Source organism: Pagrus major, chromosome 22 (genome assembly GCF_040436345.1).
Source record: "Pagrus major chromosome 22, Pma_NU_1.0".
Classification (NCBI taxonomy): domain Eukaryota; kingdom Metazoa; phylum Chordata; class Actinopteri; order Spariformes; family Sparidae; genus Pagrus; species Pagrus major.
The window spans coordinates 21,859,131-21,869,977 of record NC_133236.1 but is presented as its reverse complement, the minus strand read 5'-3'; the positions used below and the strand labels follow the sequence as shown (position 1 = coordinate 21,869,977).

General features: G+C 43.6%; 1 protein-coding gene across 1 annotated transcript; it reads left to right on the top strand.

Moving 5' to 3' along the window:
- Positions 1-3,831: 3,831 nt before the first annotated feature.
- On the top strand, positions 3,832-10,847 carry tdh (L-threonine dehydrogenase). Its single transcript, XM_073492686.1, has 10 exons — positions 3,832-3,898; positions 4,778-5,155; positions 6,962-7,156; positions 7,509-7,551; positions 7,657-7,727; positions 8,190-8,339; positions 8,437-8,609; positions 8,735-8,825; positions 9,144-9,410; positions 9,678-10,847. The coding sequence occupies exons 3-10, from the start codon at positions 6,970-6,972 to the stop codon at positions 9,815-9,817; spliced, it is 1,122 nt and encodes a 373-aa protein (XP_073348787.1). The 5' UTR covers positions 3,832-3,898; positions 4,778-5,155; positions 6,962-6,969; the 3' UTR covers positions 9,818-10,847.

The following is a 10,847-nucleotide window of genomic DNA, read 5'->3' as shown; positions in this document are numbered from 1 at the left end:
CGACTTTGTTATTATCATAGAGGTTTGTGTTCTTACACCAACAGGGAAAAATACCAATTCCAGCGCTCCCAGTGACGGCTTATATTAAAAACACTTGAAGAAATGAAAGCGCTGCCTCAAGAAAAAGAGAGGAGACGTGCAAGTGCGGTGAAGTAGAGAGAAGGGAGGGGACAGGAAGTTGGCTGAAACGACATCGACGCTTACAGCAGCTTTAACGCAACAGGTTGGCCTGCCAGATGTGTGGTCAGTCTTGTGAAATATTTTGTTAAAAGACATATGAACCCCTGCGCATGTACCCAATATGTTAAACAACTAGCAGCTATATTATGCTGTCTCCTTTCACTTGAAAAAATGTACAAATAGGTCCGTATTACATCCATCAATCAGTAAACTAATTGGTTTTTATGCTACATTTGTCAACATGCATAATTCCGAACCAGAACAGGAAAATGGAAGGAGGAGTTGTAAATCGCGTGAGGTGTTAACATAATCGTACTAAACTTTAAAGCTGGGCTAAATTCTGCTTATATATAAAAAATGTATCAGATACGTTCATGTGTCATGTGAAAGGCTTGTAGGGAGGAACCAACAGAGAATTATCACCTGTCTCTGAAGTTCCCTTCAGCTGTATGGCGTGTATCTGCATCTTTCAGCCTATTGTTTTGGTTTTACAGCCCACAACTTTTGTGTTCTGATTCAGTCTCACAGCTCTCAGTCCAGTTTGTGGTCACAGCAGGCAGATGTTTTTTTTTATGAAAAAAACATTAAAAACACATGCTACCCTCCAGCGCCAAAAGCAGACAGATGAAGTTAGAGATTAGCTGGTAAACAAAGAGAAGCATTTAGCAGCTAATGCGCCAGATATGCTAAAACGCTCACCCTCACAACTTTATATGGTGATAATAATGTCAGTGCTATTGTTCCTCTGCCCTGAGACCCTGGTCACGTCTGTCACTGCCCGCTGACAAAGGAACATTTTTCCACTGTAATGGCAGGTGACATTTAAATCTTCCCATACCTTGTCCCCATATGGCTTGTCCAAGGATTAGTAAACAGCTACCATAAAATATCTTGCCTTGCCTGTGACGAAAGGATCATCTGATGATGACTGGGGAATAAATAGCCAGGAATCAGCTGCTGCACGGAGGCATGTGACTGCTGCTGGTGTTTACAGTGCCACCGTCCAGCCATCAGTCTTCTCCATATTGATGTGGCCTTGTTGCTACTCTGATTTCATGGCTGAGAGCCTTCTGTTGCTTAACACACAGGATGCATTTGACTACCTCTTGGGACAACTGAGGACTGCGTGTGCTCAGTTGCTCCAATTTAATAATTGGCGACAGTCACTTAATCACAGCCTGTGACTTTCAGGGGAAAAGAGAGTCGGTGAGCTTGTTTGTGCTGTCCAGTCAAAAGTTTTCATCCACATAAGGCCATAAATATGTGATGTTTTGAAAATTAGTGTGCTCCAAGTTTTCCTCAGAGATGTTCAGGTTTTGTTTTTAGTGGGTCAGTGTACAGATAAGCTTGTTTTGGAGCCGGTCACTTCGCTGCCAGTGACGACAGCCATGGGGGTGTGCGCCTCTCCACCACTCACGTTTCAGCACAGATCTTATGCCCACCCTTTGCTCGCTCCACTCGGAGACATCGTCACCCTCGTTGGCCCTTCCCTATCTACTGCAAACAAACCTCAAAGTCAAACAGAGGGTGTGCACATACTCACATCCTACCTTTCCCTTGATAAACATGAATTGATTCTGTCAGATTCAAATCAAAGAGGCTATAGAGCTTCACCGCTTTCTTTCAGGAAACAAACACCTGAAGTGCAGCCACACTGATTTAGTTTTAAAGTGCCTTTTAGAACGATTTAATTGCTTTATCATTAGAGCAACATTATGTTGAAATTGGTATTTTGTACACAGCTTCTGAGTGCAACACAGGAGACATCAATACAAATCCAAGGATTTTATAACGATACTATCAGATGTTATGTACATGCTAACCCTAAACAAAACAGTGTTATGTCTTGAAAACTTGTGTCTCAAGGTAAACATGAATGCTCAGACAGTTTTTTTTTTTGCCATGCAGCAGTCAGGTTTATGCTGCACACAACTCGGAACAGTAGCATACCAACTAACACAACCTGAACCAGAGACAATATGGCGTTAACACCTGGCTATAACATGCCATGCTATAGACCATATTCACATGGCGACCAGCTTAAATGAGGTACTGATATGTTCCAGGCTGAATGTCCTATAAACGTAGGGAATCTGACAAATTGTTACCATTTATCAGCTTATTGATTGTTTAGCAGTTGAAAATCTGGATGGAGATCAGGCCACATCTCAAGGTAAAACAACATATTTGATAGCTTCAGTTAGACAACAGCTAAAGTGAACATTTTAATTACCACTTCCTCTCTAACGTCACCGTTTGATGGTGTTACACGATCAGTATGAAAGGCATACACACTTTTCTAAATAACCAACACACATCTTGGACACAGTTATTTAAACCTGGAAGTGGAACACACATGATGTAATAAAACACTACTGTTAACTAGAAAATGGCTGAATGCCAACGTTTCCCTTGAAGTATGACCTGATGCCTTTCCAGATTTTCATCATCCATCATCTTTTCAGTTACTGATAAATCAGGGAGCTGTGAACTGATGTCAGATTCTCAAAGTTCATACGACTTGCATCCAGAAAAACAGCAGCCCAACATTATCCCAGCATTTGAGCTTCCCACCCTGAGCGTGACGTCAGAAGACAATGGTTGCCAACGTCCGCTTTGGTCTCTTTGCCTCTGTCATGATGTCCGTAGAGGCTGCTGAGCCCGGTTCCCCTCCTGCTCACATGGCTCCAGTTCTGGTGCTCATTCTGGTGCTGCTCCCGACCAGCAATGTTCGCTTGGCCCCCCTCCGACCCAGACATGTAAAAACTCCTCCTCCCGGTGGTCCAAAGCTCCCTGCGATATCAGTGTCAACACCAACACTCCCCAGTGCTCCGAGAAGAGTCAGCTAGTAGAAATAGCTAACTGGAAGCTACAGTTAGCAGCTACTTCAGCAACAAGTAAAGCTTTCTGTACATCAGGAAAACTTTTTTTCTCTCCATAAAACGTGACCCAGTTTCACCAAACTCACTAATAGTTGGTGGCACGTTGGTCTATGATGAATTGTTACACACAGTCATACCCGCTCACCCAAGTTACATGGTGCAGACACAGGTGATTGGTGGTGCAGAGTGACTGAGACAGAATCACCACTGACCTCATTACAAGTATTGTATCAGAATGACTTTGCAGCTGTTGTGTGAAGATAAACTGGTTCCAGCATGCTGCTTTAAAAGTATTTGATCACAAGAACGCATCAGGTTTGTCTTGTTTTGCTGTGTGTGAAGTGCAGCTGTGTTCAAACTACTCATTGACTTGTCTCAGTATTTGTGTACATGTTCACATTTTAAATATTTTTGGAAAGCGAATGTAAAATTATACTGTAGCCTGCTTGAATATAAGTAGTGTATGGAGTATGATCTAGGTTAGTGGAGCTGAAACCGAGGGCGTCACTTTGTGTTGAAAAGTTGTGGGGACAGACGAAAGACAATATTCTCTTAAAAGCATGTGCAATTTAAGGCAATGTAATGGGGGAATCAGCACGAGGTCAGAGCTCATCATTTCAACAGAAAAAAATTGCATAACAACGCATCATTAGGACACAGCGTTTACGAATCCATGACTCATTCTAAGCACAAGGCCACGGGTTTGTCAATCCCAGAAACGTGAGCTACACATTTTGTTTAAATGAGGACAGCAGCCTAGTTTACAGGAAAACCAAACTGCACAGTGTCCAAGAGGAGAAGGGGAGGTGTCTTTAGAAACTGCTTTAAGTCACTCTGTAAGTCACTTTCTTATTACTATGAACTGTAAAATGTGTCTTTTTTATTTTTCTGCAAACCTTTGGCTATCCTACCTCGCTAATCAGCCCATTTAACATATTAAATTCTTGATTTTAGTCTATCCTGATGACATCTAGTATTTGTTACGCTGTTGCTAAGCAGCTTAGGCAGCCAGCTCCAACTGCTTGTGCTGATAAAGTGCAAAGGGTTCTCAACTGTTGGTAAACATCTCTCTGTTCAAGCCATTTTTCAAAGAACATTTTGCACAAATAGTGTTTGTAAAAAGTGGTGGGGACATGCCAAGGTTGTAATACAGACTCAGAAATATTGATTTCATGAATTTCTTCCCATTTTTGAATAAACCAGCTGTCCTCGGAGGGAAATAAGGTCCGCAGAACACTGTTCAAAGCTAGAGAGGTGGCAGGGTCTTAAACATAAACAAACAGGATGACATTGCCGTTTGTTGTCCAGTTTATTAAGCCATTAAGATCAATCCATTAAAATGTCTTCCCCCACAACTACATAGTGCGCCTTTAATTAAATTAATCAAAGTTTTTTTTTGTTCTTTCAGCAAAACTATTAAAAACTCTCTTCTTTTAGCTTGTTAGGTGTGAATATTAACTGGGTTCCTCTGTAGCAAAATTAATATATTTCTGTTTTGGAAGGTTGATCTGACGAAACAAGACGTTTGGCACATTTAGGCCCTGGAAAACTGCACTTTATCACTATTTACACATGAAGATAACCAACAATATGATTGGCAGGTTAATTGTTTGGAATATAATCAGCCTCATATGTTATTAAAACAGGCCCTAATGAAATGAATTTCCTGATGATCACCTTGTCTTCCACCATCTTTGTATCCGCCACACCACAAGGCTCCATCACTCGGTATCAGTCGGGGACAATGTGTGAAATACTCGTGGCAGTGAATGGACGCGCTGCTCTTTAATTGGATCTGAGCTGCGGGGCTCTCAGGGTGTCTGCGTGACGCTCTCTGGGAGTGGTCTGTGAGGGAGGACCGCACCTCCGAGGCTCCACCAATCCGAGAGGAAGCCGGCTTCCCCTGGAGCCAGATGGCCGCTGATATATAGCCTGAAGACGCAGCTGATGCAACACTGGTCGGAGATAACACAGGCATCACGTCAGAGCGCTCTAAAGGCTTCAGGATCAGCTCAGAGGAGGAAGCAGCATCTTCTTCTCGCAAAGCAAGTCAGACAGGAGTTTTGGGTGCTTTTATTCCTGCAGATTAACCGGTAAGTGAACTACTTCCGTTACATTTCCTGGGTTAGAATTAGATTTGGAAACTGAAATGTATTTATTAATATGATAATGATAATTAAACAATACCCGGGGTATAAATTATCTGCCTCGACCACGTGCTGGCTCTCTCTCTTAATGTGCTTTTTAAAAATGTAATTATAAAGAGATTTTTGTGATGTGCTGAACAGATATTTCACAATGTTTGCGCGCATTTGGAGACCCCCTGTAGCCTGCATGTCCAGTTGAGACCCTCGGACAAACCCTTCTTGATAATTCTAGCAGTCAGGCTACCAGCCTCACAATGACGTGTCAAGCCCAGGCCGTGTGCCATGACAGCTTCACTCGGGCGCACTGGCCTGGTTTCATTTGTCTGGGTGGCTGGCTGCGACTCACAGACCCACATTTTTTTAAATTAATTTTTTTAACATATAAAATGCTGCTTCCTTCTCACTCACTCACTCACTCATTCACTCACTCACTCAAAAAAAGCTCTTCAGCCACAGTAAACGGAGCTCAGCCTCCCTGCCATTAAAGCGCGCATTTACATACATGAAGAGATCCACCGCGACGCGCCGCATCAGGTCCAAAAGGGGGAGCAGCCACCCTGTTATATAACTGACTCACACCGTGATGAGCACGTAAAACCACGTTGGAACAACAACCAACGGCACATGTTAGGAGGGCAGCGGAGGGTCAGATGAGATGGAGCAGGGGCGCACAGCTTTCTTTGCGCAAAAATAAAGTCTAAAAACATTACGTTTTATTGTTGATGCTCTCATTTATAATATTACTAGTAATAACAGACAAAGTCTTGTATGTTCCATGATATATTTTACTCTATAATGACAAAAGATCCCTGATTTCTAAAAACTGCACTCCAAAAATATAACCAAATCCCGTCACAGTAATTGACGACTTGATCTTGGCACTGTTTTCGTCCGCTACCGTACGCCCTCGCTCCCTGATTGGCTCTCGTTGAAGGCAGGGCTGTATAAATACTCTCAAGTTACTTTCTTCCGTCCTTTTTTGGGAAGCTCACAGCCCTCTCGGTAAGTACACTTCTAATATGATGCGTGGCGCAAAAAAGTCGAGTGATGAACAAGTGGAGACGGGCTGCTTTTTTTCGTTAGATTAAACCTACTTAAAGTCTGTAGGACATCTCCCAAGAGCTGCTTTCGATGTCCCGACTAAATGCTCCGTTTGTTCTGCAGTCGTGCTTGTTCCTAAAAACGAAGTGTACGTTGGAACAATCTGCAGTAAAGTTTTGTGAAAGTTCTGTGAAAGTTAACAGACTGAGAGTGGAGGGCACTTGATGAAATGTTTGGTGTTGCTGTGCGCCCCGGTGCGCCGCTGCGCCTCTATGGAAACAATAGGGCATTTGCATTTGAGTGTACGTGTCCTCCCTGCTGGCACATTTTCTCGCATCCCGGGGAGTTTTCATTGTTCTGCAGATTTGTCCTTGTTTCACCGCTGATACATGTGAAAGAGATGTAAATTGAAGCGTCTCACTCCGCGCCAGTTTCGTCGTCTCTTGGCGCCTGAGGTCTGGAGAGGAGCCCAAAATCTCTTGACACAGAACTTTATGCTTTGGCCAGAAAAAAAAAAGTACCGAAAGAGGCCACCAATCAAATAAATTCGAGTGTTTTCAATTAAATGTACAGGATCTAATGCAAAAATGCAAAATCAGTAGGGTTTTTTCTGCTACTAAAGAAAAAACCTCTTCACGGTAACTTTCGCTGATGCCTCTGGAATTCGACAAATGTCACTCAAAAGCACGAACACGTTTCTCTCCTCCGCAGGTACCAGCATGCCTGTCATCAGAACCCTCAGCAAGGTGGCCAAGCAGGCCCTGCTCAGCACCCCAGGGTGCGGCTGCCAGCCCCTGACTGTGGCTGTTCGCAACATCAGCTTCTCCCCTCGGCAGGTGACGTCTGACGCCAGCTTCCACTCCGTGTCCTTCTCAGAAACAGACCATCCCAAGGTGCTCATCACAGGTATGTTGGAAGTTTACAGCGTCTTTTTTCGAGCAGGTCCAGCAGCATTTTTTTTAAGCATGCATGGCAGTCGGGATGGGAAATATGAAGATAAGTTGTGCGTGGGTACATAATGTGCTCTGCTGGGAGTCAACACCAGCAGGGTTTATAACAAGTTTGCAATAAAGGCAGAAAGAGATGACAGTTAAAAACAAAAGTGTGGGAGGCAAAGGCTGGCCTCTTTCTTAAAGCACACTCTCCTTCTTAGTTACTTCAGTCTCCATGGAAACCAGCAGTGATGATTATGAGCTGCTGCTGATTTAACACCGGCAGCCTCCTCTGATTAGTTTCTGTCTCTCTCCTTGTGATGCAGGTGGTCTGGGTCAGCTCGGGGTGGGGCTCGCCAAACTCTTGAGGTAAGAATTTGTGTGTTCACTACTGACACATCGCAGTCAGACACTTAATGACTGTGAGAACAACGCCATTCCCAAGTTACGTAACATTGGTTTCCTGCTTCGTAGGAAGAGGTTCGGCAAGAACAATGTCATTCTGTCTGACATCAGGAAACCTCCAAGCAACGTTTTCCACAGTGGTGAGTCGACTCATGCTTTACACCGCACTGAATCTGCAGTGTGAACAGATTCAGACAAGACATACGCTTACAAAGTGTCATTTTTTAGACAGGCCAGGATACAGGTGTGTCAGATTATCATCAAAATCTTTTCAGTGTCTAGTCAGTCTTTAGTTTCAACACAACAGAGAGCACAAAGTAGTTTTCCTCCGGTGAGTGTGCCAATGACTAATACCATATTAGTAACACTGGTATTTGGCAATAAAGGTTGTCGGTGTGTTGCAAATGTCAAGAGGAAGTCACATTTCCCTGAAAAAGGGTTGACAAATGACAACAAATCAATATGTGACACTGATGTTCTGTGTGTCCACTAACGAGCTGTACAAAGACATAATCAATGTAGCGGTAAACAAACAATGAACAATTATATAATTATTCTGTCTGCTTAATTTTAAAATCTTCTATCCTCTCTGCCACCGTCAGGCCCCTTCATCTACTCAGACATCCTGGACTACAAGAACCTGCGGGAAATTGTGGTGAACAACCGCATCACTTGGCTGGTTCACTACAGCGCCCTCCTCAGCGCCGTTGGAGAAGCTAACGTGGCCCTGGCACGCTCTGTTAACATCACCGGTAAGTAAATTAGTGACTCAGTCTAAAGACGGAGTCTTGGCATCAATAATGTTCCTTTAAACGTGGTGTCCTCATGATATGGTTGTTTGTTTCTCAGGGCTTCACAACATCTTGGACATTGCAGCGGAGCATGGCTTGCGTCTGTTTGTCCCCAGCACCATCGGCGCCTTCGGCCCCACCTCTCCCCGAAACCCCACTCCAGATCTCTGTGTGCAGAGACCTCGCACCATCTATGGTGTCTCCAAAGTCCACGCTGAGCTGATGGGAGAGGTAGGATCCCAGATTTCTTTCTGTCTTTTTTCATTCCAAAACAGGACCCCTGATAAAACTCCCCTGGATATATTTGCAACCTGACACGCCACCATATTGAAATTGTTTTTACATTTCTTCAACAGTACTACCACCACCGCTACGGCCTGGACTTCCGCTGTCTCCGCTACCCAGGAATCATCTCTGCTGACTCCATGCCAGGAGGCGGCACAACAGGTGAGAGAGATAAAGTTCAAACCTCATACAGGTTTTACATTTTAATGGATGTCTATTCCTGTAGCGCTCCCACCATGTCACAAGTTCGTTATGTAACTGACTTCTTCCAGAGAGCTGTCGTGACTTGTATTTTTAGGGTAGCAGATAACTCGATGCATCATAGTGGACATATTTTCACGTGTCTGAACAGCTGCAGCAACCGCAAAAAATCTGTAGTTGTCATCAGTTAAAATTTTTCATAGCTGTTTATTCACTTTTTCCTTTCATAGTTGACCATCGTTCTTGTGCTCATAATGTTCTTGTTCCATCTCTGACCAGACTACGCCGTCCAGATTTTCCACGATGCCATCAAATCTGGCAAGTTCGAGTGCAACTTGAAACCCGACACGCGGCTGCCCATGATGTACATCGACGACTGCCTGCGTGCCACGCTGGAGGTGATGGAGGCCCCGACCGACACATTGACCATGAGGACCTACAACATCAACGCCATGAGCTTCACCCCCGAGGAGCTGGGCCAGGAGCTCCAGAAGCAGATGCCCCTGGAGGTCACGTATGACGTTGACCACGTACGACAGGCCATCGGTAAGTTGATTTGGATTTATCGGCCATTTGAAAGCTGACATTAGCCACCATAAGCTACTGGTCATACCAGACCATGTAAGGCTATAGCAGCATTTTATACTTCTTTCCATTTGCAAGACGAAAGTCTTCTTTGAAAGTCGCATACGCTCACTTTAAGTTGAAGAGGCTATTAGCAAGTACAGATCTGAATCTAGTTAAAATTGAAAACCAGCATGTTTCTTCTTTTTTTAGAATTAAATTTAATGTCTCACTTCTGTTTCTTTCCAGCTGACAGTTGGCCAATGAACTTCGACGACTCCAACGCACGGAAGGACTGGGGCTGGAAGCACGATTACGATCTCCCAGAGCTCGTCCAGACGATGCTTAACTACTTTGGCACAGACACGCGCATGGCTCGCGCTAACTGAGAGCGCACATCGGTCTGAGTTTTCTTTGTACATATTGTAAAGACTGACCAAAGAGAATAGAGAAACATGGCCTGTACATAGTTGTTCTCTCACTTCTCTGTGTAAAATCAGAAGGGCTCTGCTTGCCTGGCACAAGGCCACTGTGTCTCCAGAATGTAAATGTCAGCGCGGGTAAGACAATCCTCCCCGCTCCTGTCTATCTACCCCTGCTTTGCTCTCTTTCCCCCTTTTTCTCCTTGGAGATTCGGCAAAGAGCAGTGGAAGGTTGTCAGCGGTATCAGGGATGACAAAGTTGCCTCTGAAAAAACTTGTTTGGATGAAAAGGAAGATGACTTGCATGTTGATGAATTGCGCAAAATCTTTGCAATGTTTTCTAGGCAAAAAAAATCTATTTAACAAACTGTTGCATCATGTATATGTAAGCCGTTCCACCTGTTTTTTCTTTGGAAATCCAAAATGGTTCAGGGTTTTATTTTCTGTTAAATTTCCCAGGATTTTCATAATTCAGGTATTCCGGGCCTAAAGCTCCTGTGGCTAAAATCAAGTGGGTGTACAAATACACAAGTTGTGTTCTTTGATGCACTTTAGACAGATTTGTGTCTTAAAATTACTGACAAGTAAATGAGCCTAATCACCTGCGGGGGGCGATTTCTGATGCAGTGCATCTGTATTACGAGCAGTGCGGAGCAATGATTCTTGAGAATTGTTCTTCTTTTGTTTATTCCACGTAGCGTTATTTATTCTGTCTGTTGGTGTTAAACATGTGGGAGCTTCATCAAGTGAAAGCATTTCTTAACACTCTTGTTTCTAAATGTTCCTGTCCACTTTAATGTTATTTTATTTTGTTTTGACACAAAAGGGAAATGTGACTCTGTATGCCACATTTACGTTCAACCACATTTGGTGGTTTTCTGTATCACGACATTTTGTAAAATTGGTACTGGAATTGGTTTCTGTATGAAAGTCTTAGCAGGTTCTGTCTGGTCTTTTAATCACAACAAGCTTTGACAATAAAACGTTTTTCCACATA

Excerpts from the sequence above, each read along its gene's own strand:
- tdh (XM_073492686.1), top strand. The coding sequence starts at position 6,970 with ATGCCTGTCATCAGAACCCTCAGCAAGGTGGCCAAGCAGGCCCTGCTC. Across the intron at positions 7,552-7,656 it reads GGGCTCGCCAAACTCTTGAG|GAAGAGGTTCGGCAAGAACA; the intron begins GTAAGAATTTGT and ends CCTGCTTCGTAG. Across the intron at positions 8,610-8,734 it reads ACGCTGAGCTGATGGGAGAG|TACTACCACCACCGCTACGG; the intron begins GTAGGATCCCAG and ends TTTCTTCAACAG.